The following is a 21,190-nucleotide window of genomic DNA, read 5'->3' as shown; positions in this document are numbered from 1 at the left end:
ATACCTATTTATATAATTCATTCTTATTTTCATCAAACTAATGAACACCTCAGTGCAGGGAACTGGTATTTATAATGCTGGTGTGGGAAACACCTCTCCCAATAATGTTCTGTTCGGGTTCGCTTCCTGGACAACGCACCAAATAATAATAATGTTCTGTTTTTCTTTGTCCAGAGTTTGCAAAAAAAATGAAAAAATGTTTATTTTGCATTGCTTCAAACTCCAGAGAGAAGGCTTCTATCTCAAACTAATCCCATAAGACAGGAAGAAGGAGAGTCTCAAGTTAAAGGATCCGGCCTGGCCAGTGTTGTTCACTGGTTGAGGGCCAATCCGTGAGTCAGGAGGACACGGAACCCAGTCAGGGCACATACCCCCCACCCCTTGTGATCTCAGTGGGGGGCATGCAGGAAGGAGGCAGACTATGATTCTCTCCCATCATTGATGTTTCTATCTCTCCCTCTCCTTTCCTCTCTGAAATCAATAAAAACCTTTTTTAAAAAGTTAAAGGGTCCGAATTAAAGCTGGCTCTGGGTAATAAAGTGTATAATTTAGTGGGTTTTTAGTGTATTCACAACGTTGTGCAATCATCACAATGATGGAATTTTACATTTTCATCACCCCCAAAAGAAAGCTTTATTCATTACTAGACACTTCCCTCCCCATCCCCCTACAGCCCCAGCCTCGGGCAACCGCTAATGAAAGTCTTCCTGTCTGTGGTTTTGCCGTTCTGGACATTTCACATGAATGGGATTACACAGTATGTAACTTTGTGACTGGCTTCCTTCACTTGGTATGTTTTCAAGGTTCATCCCTGTTGTGTAGCACATATGTTCATGTACATCTGGGTTTAGACTTTCTGGCTATTCTGGGTAATGCTATGAACATTCAACAAGTTTTTGTACGGACGCACATTTCATTTCTCTTGGGTGTAGAGTACACCTAGGTCAGAGACTCGCTGGGTCAAAGGGTAAGTCTAACCTTTTTGAAGAAATGCCTGACTTCCGCAGCAGCTGCCACCATTTCCTCACCTCCTCATCAAGACTACGTACCCGACTTCCTACCACCAGGAGGCTCCAGGCTGCAGAAGCGCGCTGGTCTGAAGCTCCCCGCAGGGCCGGGCCCGCAGGGTGCGCAGGCGCGCTGTAGATCCGGCCGGCGGCCCGGCCCCGGAAGTGGGGCGTCCTGCCTTCCGGAGGCGGGGTTGCTGTGTACACAACAACCGTGCACGCCCCGGAAGCGGAAGCGAGAGCTCGTAACCGGGCGGCTGATTCGAGGGGTTGTTTTTCCACCAGCGGCACCTGGGAAGAGCGGCTACAGCGCGGGCCATGCCCTCCGAGAGTCGCTGCTGGGAGACCCTGCAGGCGCTGCGCAGTTCCGACAAAGGTCGCCTCTGCTACCACCGCGACTGGCTCCTGCGGGGCGAGGTGAGCAATGGGTCCTGAGGCGGCTGTAGCCCTGCGGGCCGCTGCGCCGGCAGCCCCCGCGTCCTTTCTGACAACCGCATGTTTCTGACTCCTGTATGTGCATCACGCTGCCCTGGGGTTCCTGCTCTAGCCGTTGGGGGAACGCTCCTTCAGGGGTGCTCTTTCTGAAGGCTTCGTTGCTACCCGCAGCCAGAGTAGGCGCCTCCGTCCATGTTGTCAAAGCAGCCCTGGCCTCAGGGTCAGTGAAGTTACTGCAGGTGCTAGGTCCTGGCAGCTAGGAGGTGCACATTTTGCAGTGAACGATTAATATGACGTATCGCTGCAAGTGAAGAATCACCCACAAACTTTTACATTTTTTATATCTTTTAAATATATTTTTATTGCCCTAACCGGTTTGGCTTGGTGGATAGAGCGTCGGCCAGCGGACTGAAGGGTCCCAGGTTTGATTCCGGCCAAGGGCACATGCCCGGGTTTTAGGTTCGATCCCCAGTAGGGGGCGTGCAGGAGGCGGCTGATCAATGATTCTCATCATTGATGTTTCTCTCTATCCCTCTCCCTTCCTCTCTGAAATCATTAAAAAAAAATTTGTATTGATTTCAGAGAGGAAGGAAGAGACAGAAACATCAATGAGGAGAGAGAATCATTGATCATTTGCCTTCTGCATGCCCGCCACTGGGGATCGAGCCTGCAACCCGGGCATGTGCCCTTGGTCAGATGGAACTTGGAACCCTTCAGTCCGCAGGCGGGCGCTCTATCCACCCAGCCAAACCGGCTAGGACACACACAAACTTTTAGATGACATTGGACGGACCTGTAAAGTTTAATGGGGGCGTGATCACTGTATTTGCAGAGTTCTGTACTAGACCGCCAGGGTGCAGGGGGCATGTAGAAACAGTTAAGGCTCCTGTTCCGGAGCTTTGGGTAATCTAGCTACTGCCCTGTCTCTTTAGACGTTTATGTAAAACAATTCTAAAGCGTTCCCCTGTCTTTTATATCTTTGACAGTTTTAAAGAATACATACCTTGCATTCTAGAGGCTGGGTCCCAGAATTGTCTGTCTCGTGTATAGTCGTTACACATCCTTAACAGGATCCGCAGAAATGATGCTGTGTTCTCAGGAAGTCGCAGCCGGAAGAACACGGGGCTTCAGGCCATCTCAGTTGACATGCCAGTTGAGCCTCACATCTCCTTCTCTCTAGGATGTTTTAGAAGAATGTGTATCCACTCCCCAGCTATCTTCTTACGCTGGATGGGTGGTAGATCATGTCCTACCCCACACGCAAGAGAACCTATCTCCCTCTGAGACTTCAACATCCTCTAGATCCACGTCAGGCCTAGACCGACCTTCATTTGTTCCCAAGCCTCCCATCAGAAGCCTTGCCTTCTCACCAGCATCCCCAGGAACACCGGCAGCACCAGATGGAACCCAGGTAAGGTGTTTGATCAGCTGAGGGCAGAAGACGGGTGGTTGCAAAGTTGAATGTGGAACATCATCATGTGACAATGCTTTTGCCCTGCATAGAGTAACGATTGTTTCTTGGTAGCTGTTTGTAGGGACAGTGTTGACCACATAACCCAGTGTTCTCCTTACAAAGACCTAGAGAGAGAGATTCCCCTCTATTCTTAGTCCCAAGAACAGTGACTAATGTCATGAGCAGTTGGATTGTTTTTCACGTGAACCTTGCATCTGTTTAACTGGTAGAGTGTCCCTTTTTGTGCTGGCTGCTGGGGGTACAGAATAAAATTTAACCTGCACTTAGGATTTACGTATCTCAGCGTTAGTTCTGTCTGAGTTTTCACCTATTTTTCGCTCTATTTTGTCACTGCCTTTGTTTGTTTCTCTCACTTAGAAAGTAAATTGTTATCCTAGCCCAGTGGTCGGCAAACTGCGGCTCTGTTGACTAATGAGTTTGCCGACCACTGTCCTAGCTGGTTTGCCTCAGTGGCTAGAACATCGGCCTGCAGACTGAAGGGTCCTGGGTTCCATTCCGGTCAAGGGCACATGCCCAGGTTGCAGGCTCGATCCCCAGTAGGGGCATGCAGAAGGCAACCCATCAATAATTCTCTCATCATTGCTGTTTCTATAAGAAAACCCAGTAAATTTTTATTGGTGGTGGTCTTTTTTGTGTTTTTTTATTTTATTTTATTTTATTGATTTTTTACAGAGAGGAAGGGAGAGGGATAGAGAGCTAGAAACATCGATGAGAGAGAAACATCGACCAGCTGCCTCCTGCACACCCCCTACAGGGAATGTGCCCGCAACCAATGTACATGCCCTTGACCGGAATCGAACTTGGGACCTTTCAGTCCATAGACCGATGCTCTATCCACTGAGCCAAACCGGTTTTGGCTTTTTTGTGTTTCTTGTTGTTGTTGTTTTGGCGGCATATTTTCAGAGTAGTTTGCCTATATACAGTAGTTCTCCCTTACCTGAGGTTTCGCTTTCCATGGTTTCAGTTATTGCGGTCAACTACAGTCTAAAACTATTAAATGGAAAAGTCCAGAAATAATAATTCATACGTTTTTAAATTGTGCACCATTCTGAGTAACGTGATGAAATGCTGTGCCTCCCCATCTGTCCTGCCTGGGGCAGGAATCGTCCCTTTGTCCGGCATCTCCATGCTGTGTCTACTACCCGCCCATTAGTCACTTAGTCGCTGTCTTGGATCAGCTCTCCTGTTGCAGTATTGTAGTGCTAATGTTCAAGTAACTCTTGTAATTGTAATGTTCGAGTAACTTAATACTGTCCCCAAAGTGCAGGAGTAGGGATGTTGGCAATCTGGATGTACCAATGAGAAGCCATAAAGTGCCTCCTTTAAGTCAAAAGGTGAAAGTTCTCAGCTTAATAAGGAAAGGGAAAAAATTGTATGCTGACATTGCTAAGATCTGTGGTCACAATGAACCTTCCATCCATTAAATTGTGAAGAAGGAAAAAGAAATTCGTGGTAGCTTTGCTGTTGCATCTGAAACTGCAAAAGTTAATGACCACAGCCCTAACTGGTTTGGCTCAGTGGATAGAGCGTCGGCCTGCGGACCGAAAGGTCCCAGGTTCGATTTCAGTCAAGGGCATGTACTTTGGTTGCGGACACATCCCCAGGAGGGGGTGTGCAGGAGGCAGCTGAGCTATGTTTCGCTCTCATCGATGTTTCTAACTCTCTATCCCTCTCCTTCCTCTCTGTAAAAAAAATCAATAAAATATATATTTTAAAAAAAGTTAATGACCACAGTGCATGGTAAGTGTTCAGTTAGTATGGAGAAGGCATATAATTTGTGGGTGGATAACATGACCAGAAAGCTTGTTTGATTGATGCAATGTGTTTTTATGCCAGAAAGTATTGAGCCTATATGAAGACAACAGATAGTAAGCAAGGGATCCCCTAAAATGAGCGACACCAGGCTATTTACTGCATGTGAGGGATGGTTATACAAATTTAGGAATAGGTTTGGACCGAATAAGGGTGACTGTAGGTATACAGGAGCATGATTTATTTATCTATTTATTATTCTTTTAAGTTTTATTTATTGATTTGAGAAGGAGAGAAACATTGATTTGTTGTTCCACTTACTTATGCATTCATTGGTTGATTCCTGTATGTGCCTTGACCGGGGATTGAACCTGCAACCTTGGTGTATCAGGACGATGCTCCAAGCAACTGAGCTACCCAGCCAGGACTACCATTTGACCATTGTTGTTGTTGTTTTTGTGTGTGTGTGTTTCTGTTTTGTTTTTTTTAAATTGGGCAAGGAAGGGAGAGGGAGCGGGAGCCACACTGGCCAGGGCAATGTTGACCTGTTTTCTGTGTCTCTGCTTGACATTATTTCCGACTTGATCCAGTTCTCAAACACACAGGGCCTTGCCTTTCCATCCCTTGATTCTGCCTAACGCTTTTTGGTTTCACTTTTTAGGAAGACTCAGTATGGCAAGATGGCTGTTGGTAGCACTAGACTCACACCTTCTTAGGTTAGAGAAAGCCTCCTAGATAGCTTCATCAGAGAAATTCAAAGATGAACTCTGGCCTCGCTTGGCTCTGAGCCTCATTGCTGAAGTAGATACTGGCTACAGGAGGCTCGAGGACTTTACTAGCTGATCACATGCTTACGCCTGAGGCCAGGAAGGTGAAACAGTTGAGGATGTGCATTGGGGTTGCTCCATCCCAAACCATCCTAGCACGAATGAACACTATCAGAAAAAAGGGGGGAAATTTGCTAGGCAGATCAGAACAAACAAGCAAGCAGAAAAGAAGTTGTTCCTTGTGCTTTGTGTATTTCTTTTTCTCAAGGAAAACAAATAGAACAAGGTCAGTATCAAGAAAGGCTCACTAGCCCTGACCGGTTTGGCTCAGTGGATAGAGCGTCGGCCTGTGGACTCAAGGGTCCCAGGTTCGATTCCAGTCAAGGGCATGTACCTTGGTTGCGGGCACATCCCCAGTAGGGAGAGTGCAGGAGGCAGCTGATCGATATTTCTCTCTCATCGATGTTTCTAACTCTCTATCCCTCTCCCTTCCTCTCTGTAAAAAAATCAATAAAATATATTAAAAAGAAAAAGGAAAGCTCACTAGTTCTAACCTCCTTTGTTTTGTTTTCATTGTTTATAAGTAGGAATGTGGGTTTTGTCTTAAAGGGATGAAAGGATAACAGCAACTGTACCATCTTAAAAGCTTAATTTTTCCATTTTCTGTCTGTGAAGGGCAAACACGAGTCCCAGCATACAGAACCTATGTTACTTCAGTCCGCCAGGGGCATCAAGGTGGAAGGCTGCATCCGCATGTATGAGCTGGTGCACAGAATGAAAGGAACGGTAAGTGACCCAGGAAGCACGGCAGGCCTGACCCCAGGGCGCCACCTTTAGGTGCAGTTCCTTAGGGTTTATGCTGATCATCGTGCCCTCCTTAGTGCTAGCAGCTGCTGGGTAATGTAGCAGCCAGGAGTAAGCTCTCTCAAGTCAAATCCAGTTTCAAATCCTCTTCTGTGTTACATGTGACTTTAGGAAAACTGCATAGGCTTTCCTGGATTCCATTTACTTCTCCAAAATTTGAAGATGACCTGGGGTTGTAAGATAAGGTTATACTGAGAAGATGGACCTTAGGCATAAGTGGCTGTGGCGGGAAATCTAGGCAGAGATAAGGACACGAGGAAAGGATTGAGATCGAAATGTACATAGCAAGTTTATGATATTGGATAAGGGTTTTGGTAGATTGCTGCTGAGTTTGAAGATCAACCCAAAGGAGAGAGGTGACTGAGCAGAGGTTCTGAGAAGTACGCAGATGGTTGCACGCCCTTGGGCATCTGATAGAGTTAAGGACTGGTGGGAGGCTATTCCATTGGGGTAAGGGGACAAGGTGGTGGTGCAGCTCCAGCGAGCAGGTGCTGACCCTTTTCAGGAGGGCCTGAGGCTGTGGCAGGAGGAGCAGGAGAGGAAGGTGCGCGCCCTCTCTGAGATGGCATCGGAACAGCTGAAGCGCTTTGATGAGCGGAAGGAACTGAAGCATCATAAAGAATTCCAGGACTTGAGGGAAATGATGGAGAAGAGGTGAGTGCCCCTGCATTAGGACTGGCATTGTCGGGAGGGTCAGCTGGAACTGACAGTTTTAGAGAGAGAGAAAACAGTTTTAGGAAGCATCCCTGACTGATGGTCCCTGCCATTTCTCGTGCAGCTCCAGAGAAGCCCTGGGGCAGCAAGAGAAGCTAAAAGCTGAGCATCGCCACAGAGCAAAGGTCAGAGCCTGGGAGAGTCTGTGTGGGGGTTTCGGTGTCTGGCTGTAACCTGCCCGAAGAGTCAGTTCTGGCAAACAGTCATGGAGGACCTGGCCCCTTTCTTGCCTCTGTGTGACTGACCCTGGGCAGCCCTCTCCTGCTCTGGGTCCGTCTGTGAAAATATGTAGCCCGCATAGGGCTTAAGGATGTGGAAAGAGAAGGCCCGGAGCCCCTCAGAGAGGTAACTCGGCAGCCCTTTCTATAGATTCTCAACCTGAAGCTGTGGGAGGCAGAGCAGCAGCGCCTGAAGCAGGTGGAGCAGGAGCGGCTCCGGAGGGAGGAGGGCCAGGTCCGCCTGCGGAGCCTCTATGCCCTGCAGGAGGAGCTGCTGCACCTCAACCAGCAGCTGGACTCCGTGGGCCAGCACAGAGACCTGAAGGTGGACCTGCTGGCCTTGCGGAGCCGGGGCAACCAGCTGTGCGGCCTCATCTCGGGGATCATTCGGACCACGTCAGAGGTGAGGGGGTGCAGGGGGCTCTTCTGTCTGCAGAGTGTGTGTGTGTGTGTGTGTGTGTGTGTGTGTGTGTTATCCCTTTCCCTAATTGGGCTCATAGATAGAGTGTCTGATCTTAGGTTTAAAAAGTTTGTGTTTTCTGATTGCAAAATACTTTATTTCATTCATTCAGGAATGTATATTGAATGTCTGCTATATACTTATGATTAATATTAAAAACTTACAGAAATTTTTATTGCTTTTTTTCAGTTAATGTATTTTGAACACATAATTACTCTAATTACTAAAATACTTCCATGTTTTCAAGGCACTGTTAAAACATGCAAGTATTGCCTTAACACATAGTATGTAGTCAATAAGTATTTGATGGGTAGATGAAATTGGATATTTCCAACATATAACCGTACCAAAATGTATTGAAAAAAGCACGTCTATACTTACCTGGCAGGGGAGATACCATGATCACGAAGGTGGTTTTCCCAGGGTGAGGCTTACCCATTGCACTCCGGATGTGCTGACCCCTGCAATTCTCTCCTCCCCCACCTCCCCCCCCCCAAAAAAAGAGAAAAGCATTGGTGAACATTTAAGTTTCTATATTTTCACTATCGTGCATAACACTGCAGTGACACCACCATTTTTTTATTATTTATTTTTTAAAAATATTTTTTTTTTATTGATTTCAGAGAGGAAGGGAGAGGGAGAGAGATAGAAACATCAATGATGAGAATCATTGATAGGCGGCTTCTGCACGCCCCACACTGGGGATCGAGCCTGCAACATGTGGCCTTTACTGGAATCAAACCTGGGATCCTTCAGTATGCAGGCCAATGCTCTATCCACTGAGCCAAACCAGCAAGGGCCTGAGAGTTGTATTGTAATGTAAAACACTTTTGAAATTCATTTAAACCTAAATAGCAACGCATGGCTACCTTATTGGACAGCACAGATCTAGGAGCTTGCTCGGATTTGTGTTTGATTGTTTTGGGCACACGAGAACTTCATAGGGGTTAGTATGTACGTACCTGTTTTTGCACCATGCCAAAGGCATGTTCTGTCTGATGGCCTTTCCACTTGTGATACTCAGGTCAGCCAGTGGCTTCAGATACTGTCAGCCTTATCTTCCACCGTGAAGATCCCTGCGTGCCTTGACTAATGGTCCAGGGGCCATTGCTGACCATTGTTTCATTAGGGGGTGGCAGGTTTTACGTTTTTCTGAGTTTATCATTCTTTCTGGCATTCAACTACAAAGAAGAAATGCTCCCCATAAACTATCTTGAGGTGCAGCCTACAGAGGAAAGAAAGAATAAACATTGGAGTCTTTCCCTCATCAATTTCCAGCATAATGAGTTACTCTTCTAGTATTCTCCTATAGCGACTTAAGAGGGTTTTTATTTTTTAAACTATCATTAGGAACTTAGGAATTTAGGGGCAAAAAGATAAATCACTCTACTTCCATCCCACTAATGGAAAGATGAGCAAAGGACAGGACAGTGTATAAAAGCACAAATATAATTGTCTAACAGATTTGAAAATAAATTCAAAATCACCATTAATACATGGACTGCAAATGAAAACACCATATCATTTTTGTGTAGACTGTTGTCACAACTGTTTAAAAAGTTTTTCCGCCCGGTGTTGGTGAGTGGATGTTGATGGGAAATCGGTGTTACCTTTATGAGAACAGGGTAGCAGTAGGTATCGCCATGTTGAGGAATGGTAAAACAGTAATACGACAGTTGTAATTCTAGAAATATATTGACCTGTGTAAGGTATGACTCAGCCCCCAGGCTGCCTAGGGCATAACCACAAAGCTCTGCCTCTGTCACCCTGACAGAACGGCTTTCCCACGGCAGAGGACCAAGCTGTGGCCGAGAGAGCGCTGCAGGAGATGCGGGACCTGCTGACGGATGCCAGGGCGTGTGAGGACAGGAGGAGGCAGGAGGAAGAGGAGGCCCAGGCGAAGCGGCAGGAGGCCCAGATGCAGCAGGGGCCAGAGGTCCGCAAAGAGTGCCCCGCTCCCAGCCAGGGCCCCGGAGGGAAACGGAGTGAAGGTGAGTTTCGGTGTGGGCACGATCCTTGTTGTAAGTTCCAGAACATGCAAAGGAGCAAGCAGGTGTTTTGAATATCGGTTGATGTGGAGCCTGACTTCAGATTCCAGCACTTTCCATGAGGACTTGAAATTCTGTATCATTCTCATAGGTATATTGTTCCAAGTATTGCTGCTACTGAGTATTTTAAATAAATACATGCTTGTTAAAACTTAAGAGAATCAATGCAGTGTAATGGTTGAGAATGCTGGCTTTGGAGCCAGATCAGTGGGAAGCTAGTTTACTGCTTCCGAGCAATGTGACCTTGGCAAATTGGTTAACCTTTCCATGTCTGTTTCTTTATAAAATGAAGATAATAATAGTATCTGCTTCATGGATTAGACAGTAAAAGCAGTTAGTGCATGCAGAAGGTGATTAGAACAGTGTCTGGTTCATAGTAAGTGTTCAGCAAATACCAGCTATTATTATGAGAGCCTGTCTTTTACCCCTCAGACCTCCAGGTGAAGGTACAAGACAGTACAATGCAGTGGTACCAGCAGCTGCAGGAGGCCTCCCGTCAGTGTGTGCTGGCCTTTGAGGGACTGACCAGCAGCAAAGACAGTCAGGTAGGAAGGGGTGGCTGCGGGGAATTCCCTGGGCCTCGTCGTTCTCTGATCAGCCTTGTGTCCCAAAGGTCCATAGCTGGCATGTCACATTCCCTAATCCAGCTCTTCAGAAAGCGACCTGTCTTCTCACGGTTCTCTCCTGGCAGGTCAAAAAGATCAAGATGGACCTCCAGAAGGCTGCCACTATCCCAGTGAGCCAGATCTCCACGATCGCAGGTTGGTCAGAGGAGTTAAGAACCTGGGCCTTCCCCTGGTATTATTACTCCTTAAGACTCCAGAGCTACTTACCTGTAAGGTTCCCACGGACAGTGCCGTGACTCCATGTCGACAGTCGGACCAGGCATATGTAAGGTGTATGCCTCCTATTGCTCTCCTTTGTTTCCTCTTCAGCACATAGAAGGTAATAATTATGTGTTTGGTGGCTCGTTTTAAAAAATAAGCTGTAGCTCAGTGGATAGAGCAACGGCCTATGGACCAAAGGGTCCCGGGTTCAATTCTGGTGAACAGTAAGTACCTTGATTGCAGGCTCCTCCCCGGCCCAGGCCCTGGTCGGAGCACGTGCAGGAGGCAACCAATGGATGCGTTTCTCTTACATCGATGTTTCTCTCTCTGTCCTTCCATCTCTCTCTTCCACTTCCCTAAAAAGCAATGGAAAAATATCCTTGAGTGAGGATTAACCAAAAATAAATAAATAAATAAATAAATAAATAAATAAATAAATAATAAGCTGTATGTTAACAGTGAATTGTTTAGAGTGGCTCTGACCTAAAATTGGAAGCTGCTGCGGAAAATATCGCTAAGGGGACCTAGGACGTGACTCAGATTCTTGGCTTTTGTCCTGCACCAGCTCTTCCAGACGTGAAGCCCGCCCTGCTAGCACCTTAGATCTCCTTCCTTTTCTCTCTGGGGACTGAGATGAGAGGGTAGGAAGCAGACATGGAAAGCCCTTCTTCCTTTCTTCTTTAGAAACAGGTTTATGTTTTATAGCGAGCGCTCTGGTGTGGGAGCCTCCAAATGACAGACCTGCTGCCGAGTGGCGGGGGCACATGTACAGCTGGGACTCCCGGTCCCCTGATTGACTGGGTGCCTACAGAGCGTAGGAAAGTTGCCGTTTCTGCCCTTGAGAGGGTATATGATGGGACTTACCTACCACATCGCTGCCTGAAATTCTTTCTGGAACAGGGCAGGGTATAAATGAATAAATACGTATCACTTTCTGGAATTTAAAGTGCCTTGACCTTTGATAGCAAGCAGCGGGGAGAGGTGGCTCGACAGCCATCCCACACCTCCCCCCCACCGCAGGCTTATCCGCAGTCTTGACTCTTAAGTCAACCGACCGCCTTGCCTCCTCTTTCATCAGGAAATCGAGACGACAGGTGTGAGAGCCTCCGATGCCTGCCTTCACCTGTGCACAGCTGTACTTACCTCTCAGTCTCCTGTTTCAGAGGATGAGGTGTCCTGAACCACGCTTACCCTTCTGCCTCTGCCTTTACTCCCCTCCCCTCCCCTCCCATCTCCTTCAAGGCTTTGCCACAGCATTTATGGCTTTTCCCTCCTGTTTTATGCGAAATTACTCCCTTTTACAGGCTCCTTTTCTTTTAAACATGCATGAGTCGCTCACACCCTAAAATACATTCCCTTTGATTCTACACCTTTGAGGAGTTTCTGGTCCTCGTGGTTCCGTTTGGCGCTGGGGATTTTCCCTTTAGGAAGTGCCACTCCTTTGGCTTCCATGGAGCGTTCATTTCCGGGTTCTCCGGCCCTCACCTCAGGAGTAGGTGTTTCCGAGGAGTCTGCTCTCACCTCACTTCTCCTTCTACATCCCTCCCTGGCTTCCGGCATTGCTACCTGTGTGCCGAGGAGTGACTCCCAAACCTGCCTCCGACTCATCCAGTTCCTCTGAGCTTCAGATGCTCTAGGACCAGCTGCCTGGGGGGCATCTGTGCGTGGATGGCTCTCGGATACCTCAACTGCAGTGTGTGGAGGTCTGAGCTTGTCATTCCCTTATGCCTGTTTTTCGCCTGTTTGTGCCGAGTAATCAGTAGCCCCGTTGTCTATTCGGTCACCTGGGCTGGCACCTGGAAGGCATCCCCTGACTGCCTCCTCTATCGCGTTCTCCACGTCTAATAAGGGCAGCATTACTTAAAGTGCTTGGGAACATGGCAGGGCATTTCTAAGCTGGTGATGCCGTGCTGATTTAATCCTCACCCGAGGATATTTTCCCATTGATTTTTAGAGAGGAAAAGACAAATACCGATGTGAGAGAAAAAACATCAATTGGTTGCCTCCTGCATGAGCTCCAACCAGGGGTCAGGCTGGGGAGGAGTCTGCAACTGAGGTACATGCCCTTAAATGGAATCGAACCCAGGACCCTTTGGTCCACAGGCCGACGCTTTATCCACTGAGCCAAACCAGCTAGGGCAATGCTGTGCTAATTTAAACTTTGATTGCAAGTCTTGGAGGACCTAATGGCGGGAATAAAGCTAGCTCTTGGGTTAGAAACTTCAGGACCCTTTTCTCATCTCGTCTTCCTCTGTGTACATCTCTATTCGTGGTTTGCAGACTGCTGTTCTTTGGTCCACGTGGCAGTTGCAAGGTCCCACTGCTTACGAGTGTACGTGTTGCTGGGCCAGCCAGGTCACGGAATGGACTCTGTCAGTTGGCTGATCGGCTCAGCTGGACAACTCTCACTGTAGCCCATGTCGGGGTTGGGGTACACAGGCTCTTTTAGACAAATGCAGCTACTAGGAACCCACTTGTGTGTCTGAGGGGGGAGGAAGGCGGGTCTCAGAGAAGAGGGAAATTATTGTGAGCTGGGGAGATGCTCTAGAACAGGGGTCCTCAAACTACGGCCTGCGGGCCACATGCGGCCCGCCGAGGACATTTATCCGGCCCGCCGGGTGTTTTTGCCGCCGCTGCCTGTCCTGCTTAGCAGCCGACTTAGCAGTGTGCATAGGAATTTGTTCATAGTGTTTTTTTTAAACTATAGTCCGGCCCTCCAACGGTCTGAGGGACAGTGAACTGGCCTGGCCCCCTGTTTAAAAAGTTTAAGGACCCCTGCTCTGGAAGGTTTTCCCTCGAGATGCAATGACTCCTTTAGGCATGGCAACCACAGGCTGTGGGATCGGTAACAGTTCAACACTTACTTCCATACTCTTTATCCCTCTGTTTGATGTGTCAGTTTCAGAATTAGTTCATTCCCAAATAAGGAATTCCTATGAAATAGTATGTTTTTGTACTTTTTGCATTCCCCCCAATGTGTATTTGATTGGCATGCACTTTTCTGCACCAGTATTTTGTCCTTAGGCTCTGAACTTCTATAGGGCTCCACAGCTGGGTTTACGTAGATTCCTTCTAAAAAATAGGTTGATTTAAGTTACTTTGTCTCTTTCATACCCAGGCTCCAAGCTGAAGGAGATCTTTGACAAGATCCACAACCTACTCTCTGGAAAACCTGTTCAATCTGGTGGGCGCTCTGTGTCCGTCACACTGAACCCACAGGGCCTGGACTTTGTCCAGTACAAACTGGCAGAGAAATTTGTGGTGAGAAACCTTATTGCCAGAGGTACGGGAAGAAGAGGCTGGTGCGCAGCGCTTAGCCGTTCTCGATGTTAACGTCGTCCCCATCTCTGTTGCCAGAAACAAGGAGAGGAGGAGGTGGCCTCTCATCACGAAGCAGCGTTCCCCATCGCCGTTGTGGCGTCGGGGATCTGGGAGCTGCACCCGCGGGTGGGGGACCTCATTCTGGCTCACCTGCACAAGAACTGTCCGTACTCCGTCCCTTTCTACCCGGCTTTCAGGGAGGGGATGGCTTTGGAAGACTATCAGAGGTGAGGCTGTTCTCCTGACTAGCCCAAGGGCGATTCGTGAAGTAGAAATAGAATTTATATTCCTCCTCCTCACAGCTTTTATGTGTCTTGAATGTTATATCAGAAAATGCAGTGTTTTTCATGCAAACTGGACAGTTTTGGGAATTTGTGGATTTAGGTGCCAATAATCAATATAGTTTAGTGGAAAGAATAATGGATCTAGAGTCCAGGAGTCTTGGAATTTTATCCCTTGTCATTGAATAACTTTGCAAAATGGGTAAATAATTTTACCTCTTTGGGTGTCATTTTCCTTATTTGTATATGACATGATGACCTGTGAGTGCAGCTCACAGGACTTATATGATGCACAGGTTTGATATGGATGTGAGTCTTCTACAAATGCAATAATGTGTAATAATGTATTAATAATATGTTGTTACTTTTAGCCATGAAATGTAATCTCTGCTCTGTCACTCTCATTTTGACCTTGTCACACTGAATATTTTCATCCCACCTAGAATGCTTGGCTACCAAGTGAAGGATTCCAAGGTGGAGCAGCAGGACAACTTTCTAAAACGCATGTCCGGGATGATGCGTCTCTATGCTGCCATCATCCAGCTCCGGTGGCCGTATGGGACGCGACAAGAGGTAGTAGGAAAGGCTTACTGCCGAGAATGAGAGGTCGGTCCTTAGTCGGTGTTCTGCCTGCAGGAAATACTGGCCTTTCAGAGGGCCTCCAGTTACGTGCTGAGTTCAAGTATACTGCCACTTCTTGTGTATTCTTTAGAGAAGTTGATGTTGATTATTAGGTAACCAGTTTATAAAGGAGTCAACCAGCCTTAGCTGGTGTGGCTCAGTTGGTTGCGTGTCATTACTGAGCATTGTTCCTTGAACTGGAAAGTCACCGATTTGATTACCGGTCAGGGCACATACCCAGGTTGCAGGTTCAATCTCTGGTTGGGGTGTGTATGGGAGGCAACCGATCGATGTTTCTCTCTCTCTCTCTCTCTCTCTCTCTCTCTCACTCTCCTCCTCCCCCTTTCCTTTCCTCTCTGTCTGAAATCAATAAAAACATATTTTTAACAAGAGTCTACCAGACAGGAGTCTGTTGTAAATTAAGCTTTATGGTTAGAAGATTTAAATGGACAGATGGAGGCTTAGCAAGCTATGATGATACACACTTGACAACAACAGAGCCACAGCTGGGGTCCAAGGTTTGACCTGCCAGCTCAGTTTTTTGTGTGTGTGTTTTTTTTTTTTTTTTTTTTTTAATTTTAGAGAGAGAGGAAGGGAGAAAGAGAAAGAAACATCAATTTGTTGCTCCATGCATTTATACATTCATTGGTTGCTGCTTGTATGAGCCCTGACCAGGAATTAAACCTGCAACCTTGATGTATCAGGTAGCCAGTTGAGCTACCCAGCCAGTATCAAGATGTACAGATTAGCAAAATGGAGAAGTTAATGGACTTGGAAACCCAAAGAGAAAAGAGTCTAAGTTAATTGAACCCAAGAAGTTTTTATTGTGCACCTGCTATGTCCCAGATTCTCTGCCAAAGTAGCGAGATAATAAGTGTCGATTAGGGTAACTGTTGGTCTATGGAATTCAGAAATTGAAGCTGACAGATGTGTAATTAAAGGGATCCTGTAAAGAATGTGTAGGCTCCAGAGTGTTGGAACATTTAAAAACAGAGTTCAGCCCTAGCCGGCTTGGCTCAGTGGATAGAGCGTCGACCTGCAGACTGAAGGGTTGCAGGTTTGATTCTGGTCAAGGGCACATGCCTGGGTTGCGGGCTCGATCCCCAGTAGGGGGCATGCAGGAGGCAGCTGATCAATGATTCTCTCTCATCATTGATGTTTCTATCTCTCTCTCCCTCTCCCTCTCTAAAATCAATAAAATATATATATATATATATATATATATATATATATATATATATATATATATGTTAAAACAAAAACAAGAGTCCATTTGGCTTTGGTTGTTCCTGTCCTGCCGCATGTGCTTGGGTTAGAGATGTGGGGCTCACTTGGTAATGGCTGGATGATAACAGGGAGTGTAGCTCTGAATAAAGTGAGACCAAATCATGACCAAGCTTCTCTCCTCCCAGGTTCACCCTCATGGCTTAAACCATGGCTGGCGCTGGTTGGCACAGATACTAAACATGGAGCCCCTGTCAGATGTGACAGCCACCCTCCTCTTTGACTTCTTGGAGGTACACAATGCAGTTTCCACAGTGGTTGAAACAGCCTTGGGCCTCTGCGTGACATGAGTGGGGAGGCAATATAGACATAGCGGGTGACGGTGAACAGCATAGGGTCTAGTGTCAGATTTTTCCTCGAGCCCTATGACAAGCCTAGCTTTCGCTTTTTCTCCCCACGGTACTTGTCTTCTCTGTGTGGATGTCTTCTCATTGTAAAGAATGGGAAACTGTACATCCCAGCACAAGTGAAAAGGGGAACTGGTTTTAGGGATAGAAAAGTGACTCCCAGGACCAAGGGTAGGGATAGACAGTTGGGTCTCATGAGGGCCTCGAACCAGGAACTGGGATGTCACCAGGTACCAAGAGTTTTCTCTCTGTGTCTTTATATGAGCTCTTCCTGCCAGTTGCCTCGTTCTTGCTCTCCAGGCCGACTTTCTCTAGTTCTCTGTACACAGTGGAGGCCTACATCCCTCAGTCTTGGTGTGGCCACCCAGTCTAGGGGACTGGTATCCCACCATTGCGATTCATAATTCTCAGGACAGGAAATAAAATTAAACAGCTCGAGTCAGGTGTCTCCCTCACCCAGAAGGCTCTCTAGAGTCGCTTATAAGAGGCCACCACTATAATGTAAGAGTGAGGGTGTGTGTTGAAAGGAGACACTGCTTGAAGAAAGAAGGCACATGCTGCCTGCCATAAATCTGGGGCCATTTGGCCTTAAAATGCCAATAGTTTCTAATCACCTTAAAGCTCCTGGAGTCACAGTTTGTGAACAGTGACCCTGAATCGTTGAGAACACAGTGGGATTCTGTGTCCTCTGCTTACTAAGGTTGGGGTATGCCAGCCCTTTAGACAGGCTTACTTTCAGTACAATAAATCAAAGGAGACTAGTTAATTGAGTTTGGTTCATGTTAATACCTGGCAGGCTGGTTAAATGGAGGTATTGTCATATAGAGAGAAATGCTTCAGAAGAAAATTGTATTTTTCCATTTATTCCCTTGGTTGCTAGCTCCGTGCCATTCTGTGGCTGAAGTTCTGGACAGGAGTGAAAGGCCAGGCTGATTGTGGTTTCCGGATCTCTCGGATGAGTTGAACTTTCATTCTCTGCCTGTCTTTCCCCCTAGGTGTGCGGGAATGCCCTCATGAAGCAGTATCAGGCCCAGTTCTGGAAGATGATGCTTCTCATCAAAGAGGACTACTTCCCCAGGTATTAGCCTTGTTGAGCAGACACCAGGGATTCGGAAGGTAGAACTCAGGACATCAGATACACTTGGGTGCTGTTACATGTTGGTCTGCCTTGGTTTAAAACACCTACATTAAGTGTGACATCCCCTACTCCAATCCTGCTCTTTGATATCTGAATAAACTTTTTATTTTAAATATCTTTTTAATGATTTCAGAGAGGAAGGGAGAGAGAGATAGAAACGTCAGTGATGAGAGAGAATCATTGATTGGCTGCCTCCTGCACGCCCCCCACCCCCCAGTGGGGATCAAGCCTGCCACCCTGGCATGTGCCCTGACTGGGAATCGAACCGTGACCTCCTGGTTCATAGGTTGATGCTCAACCACTGAGCCACGCCGGCCAGGCTGAACTCTAATAAAGAGTCTCTCTCTTGTTGGCTAAATGAAAAAATGAATAGGAAGAGCTTGGATTCAGATACCTGACATTTTTTTAAATTCTATTCTTTTCCACACCCCCAGGTAATCTGGGATGGTGATTACATGCAGTTTGGAATTAAACCAAGGAGTCAAACCCCCCCTCAGTAAGTCAGTGGAAGAAACTGGCTTATCATTCACTTTGCTTGACTCTGGTGTGGCGTTCAGTGTTAAGTTCCCTTCTCATCCTCTCACCGCATTGGTGTTTCAAATGGGGGAAAGGCCTGACAGCCCCATCCCGCCCAATCCCAGAGGCCTTGGGAAGGAGGAGTGCTTTCTGTCCTTTACCCCCTTGTTGGAAAGAAGGTTGAGACCATTTGGAAGAGCGACAGCATCCTTAGTCTAGACCAGCGGTCGCCAACTGGTGGTCCATGAGGTCTGAAAGGTTGGCGACCGCTGGCCTAGAAGACATCTTTGTGAGTCATTTGATCATGGCCTTCCCCTACCTCCTTTCCAAAAAATAGGTGTCACTCACCACGTGTCTTCTTTCTGTTCTGCAGGATTGAAGCCATTACAAGCTCGGGACAGATGGGTTCCTTCATACGCCTCAAGCAGTTCTTGGAGGTAAGACGCCCTAGACCAGGCGTCCTCAAACTACGGCCCGCAGGCCACATGCGGGTGTTTTTGCCGTTTTGTTTTTTTACTTCAAAATAAGATATGTGCAGTGTGCATAGGAATTTGCTCATAGTTTTTTTTAAACTATAGTCCGGCCCTCCAACGGTCTGAGGGACAGTGAACTGGCCCCTGTTTAAAAAGTTTGAGGACCCCTGCCCTAGACCCACACATCCCAAACGGTTGTTGGCCTCGAACGAGCCTATGCCTGACAGGTCTTGGACTCCAGGCTCTCTGATTGCAGTCTCTTCCTCTTGATTTTTCCAAACCCTACTTGTTTGTCCATCATTTCCCAGAACCTTAAAGACTGCCATTTTGCCTTCCCACATGTCATTGCCCGTGCTGCCCGTGGGGAAGCTCCCGAAGAGAGGAATAAAACCTGTCCAACGAGTCTTGTCTCACCAGTACATTTTGGCATGTTGGCCAAGGTTCTTTTCTTTGAAAAAGAAAAAAAAAATTTTTTTTATTGATTTCAGAGAGGAGGGGAGAGATAGAAACATCAATGATGAGAGAGAATCTTTGATTGGCTGCCTCCTGCACGCCCCTGACTCGAGCTGAAACCTGGGCATGTGTCCTGACCGGGAATCGAACCGTGACCTCCTGGTTCATAGGTCAACGCTCAACCACTGAGCCACGCCAGTCGGGCCCAGTCTCAGGTCTGGGGAGATGGTGAGTGTGCTGCTCACTTTTCTCCACGAGAACAGACTGAACTTTCAGCCAGACTCCTCATATTTCTAAGCAGTTAACATTTGTAAGCAGTTAATGTTGACAAATAACTTAGAACTCTGGTAGGTCTGCCGACACAGCCCACTGACTTCCGGTTTCCAGGAGCCCAGTTGGGAAACCGGCGATACTGCCAGGCAATGGGAGACAAGAGAGGGGCAGGCAGAATGATAGCATTTGTCCTGGGCTGCACTTCATGCAGAAGCAGGAGTCTTAGACACAACCGCACGCTGCTGCCTTTGAGCACTGTTCTGTGGGGCCTAAGCTTGCTGTCCCTCAGAGTTTCTTCTAATGGTTAAGCGTTGGAAGCAGTGTTATCAGAAAGTCATTCTGTTTTCTTCCTCTTTCCCTGACCAGAAATGTTTGCAGCGCAAGGAGATTCCTGTCCCCAAGGGCTTTCTGACTTCCTCCTTCTGGCGTTCCTGATGTCGCTCCGTCACCCACCGTCACCATTTTGTTGCAGAGGTGCAATAATAAAGCAACTGAACGTAGCTGTATTTGAGAGAGCAATGTCAGATTTAGAAACCTACCAATATGTATTTTTATATATTTATGCCTTGTGACTAGGAAAGGTTTTCATGGGTCACAAAAATCTCGGTGGTCTGATGACTCCTCAAGGGATCCACATGACAATAAATGGATTTGGCCTTCTCACTTTGGCAAACATTTTGAGGTGTTTAGCACTGGATGCCATTGTTTTATTACCTTTCTGTCTCGAATCTTTCAGAAAGTAGGTAATACCTAAGCATTTCTCTCTGAGCTGAAGTGAGCCCCCCACTTCCAAGTGTCCCGTAGTAGCTGAGGCCCGAATCCTTCCATACGAGTCTGAGCTGTGGTTGCTTTGCCTTTCTCAGCTTGTGAAATAATTAGCAATTCAGAGGAAATGCCTGAGGTAGAGATGGACTCTGTCCTAGATGGCATTGCGGGTCGCCTAGTGTCTGGGATTAGGACCTGCCACGTGTTGTGTTGCACCAAGAAGCACTGTTTGCCCTCTTAATTGGAATTCAGTGCCCGGATGACAAGGGATGCATGAACCAGGGCAGGTGTCTTCTGTGTGTGTGTGTGTCTCAGTCTGTATGAAGATGGGCTGAGATGGAGCTGGCCACATTACGCATGAGCTGAGCATCCAGAAGCAATGACTTGGGGTTAAACAGAGATGTTAGGAATTGAGAACTGCTTTATTATTATTATTATTTTACTTGTTCTGACTAATGAGTGATGATAAATTTGCCTGACTAAACCCACCACAAAAATCCAAAGCTTGGCTTTTCAGATAAGAGTCGAGATATGAGTATGGAAAGATTTACTGCCTTTTATGCTGCAGAGGCAGCGGCACGATCTCTTCCTCCTTAAATGTCGTGTGTGGGGAATGGGGTGTTTTGCGGAGACTCCCTGGTACTGTTGCAGTGACCCGTCTGTGAATTATTTACTATGGTGCCAAAACATAAGTAATAAAACTTGAATTTTAAAAATCCATTGCTGGTATCTAGTTGGTTCAATATGATCAACTTCTGTGCCTTGAGCTGTTCAATCACTGGGGCGTGGTAGTGCCAAGTTTAGGTATAGAGAAGCATACATTTTTTCCTTTTTTGCCTTCTTGACCTTTACCTTAGGAAAAGTGCCCTTTTTGCCGAAACCGGTTTGGCTCAGTGGATAGAGCATCAGCCTGCAGACTGAAAGGTCCCAGGTTCAATTCCGGTCAAGGGCATGTACCTTGTTTGCGCGCACATCCCCAGTAAGAGGTATGCAGGAGGCAGCTGATCGATGTTTCTCTCTCAATGTTTCTAACTCTCTATCCCTCTCCCTTCCTCTCTGTAAAAAATCAATAAAATATATATATTTTTAAAAAGTGCCCTTTTAAAAAAATTATATAGCAGTAACTGATCCTGTTTTATCTAGCAGAAATGG

At 46.9% G+C, this 21,190-nt stretch overlaps 1 protein-coding gene across 2 annotated transcripts; it reads left to right on the top strand.

Moving 5' to 3' along the window:
- The first annotated feature begins 1,225 nt into the window (after positions 1 to 1,225).
- GLE1 (GLE1 RNA export mediator) lies at positions 1,226 to 20,918 on the top strand. Of its 2 annotated transcripts, none has more exons than XM_079791380.1 (16): positions 1,226 to 1,424; positions 2,623 to 2,853; positions 6,111 to 6,221; positions 6,805 to 6,953; positions 7,078 to 7,138; positions 7,383 to 7,634; positions 9,466 to 9,682; positions 10,172 to 10,284; positions 10,431 to 10,500; positions 13,661 to 13,827; positions 13,924 to 14,114; positions 14,612 to 14,741; positions 16,202 to 16,306; positions 17,416 to 17,498; positions 18,448 to 18,511; positions 19,640 to 20,918. In XM_079791380.1, the coding sequence occupies exons 1-16, from the start codon at positions 1,326 to 1,328 to the stop codon at positions 19,706 to 19,708; spliced, it is 2,112 nt and encodes a 703-aa protein (XP_079647506.1). In that variant the 5' UTR covers positions 1,226 to 1,325; the 3' UTR covers positions 19,709 to 20,918. The 2 variants fall into 2 exon arrangements, with proteins under 2 accessions (XP_079647506.1, XP_079647505.1); XM_079791379.1 differs by having other exon boundaries at positions 13,685 to 13,827; positions 19,640 to 20,915.
- The last annotated feature ends 272 nt before the right edge of the window (positions 20,919 to 21,190 follow it).

Source organism: Cnephaeus nilssonii (genome assembly GCF_951640355.1).
Source record: "Cnephaeus nilssonii genome assembly, chromosome: 14".
Taxonomy (NCBI): domain Eukaryota; kingdom Metazoa; phylum Chordata; class Mammalia; order Chiroptera; family Vespertilionidae; genus Cnephaeus; species Cnephaeus nilssonii.
This window is presented reverse-complemented; position numbering and strand designations above follow the sequence as displayed.

What these genes read in the sequence shown, in the direction of transcription:
- GLE1 (XM_079791380.1), top strand. Translation starts at nt 1,326, where the DNA reads ATGCCCTCCGAGAGTCGCTGCTGGGAGACCCTGCAGGCGCTGCGCAGT. An exon ending in CGGAGGGAAACGGAGTGAAG is followed by an intron (nt 9,683 to 10,171) that starts GTGAGTTTCGGT and finishes TTTACCCCTCAG; the next exon opens with ACCTCCAGGTGAAGGTACAA. An exon ending in AAAGAGGACTACTTCCCCAG is followed by an intron (nt 17,499 to 18,447) that starts GTATTAGCCTTG and finishes TCTGTTCTGCAG; the next exon opens with GATTGAAGCCATTACAAGCT.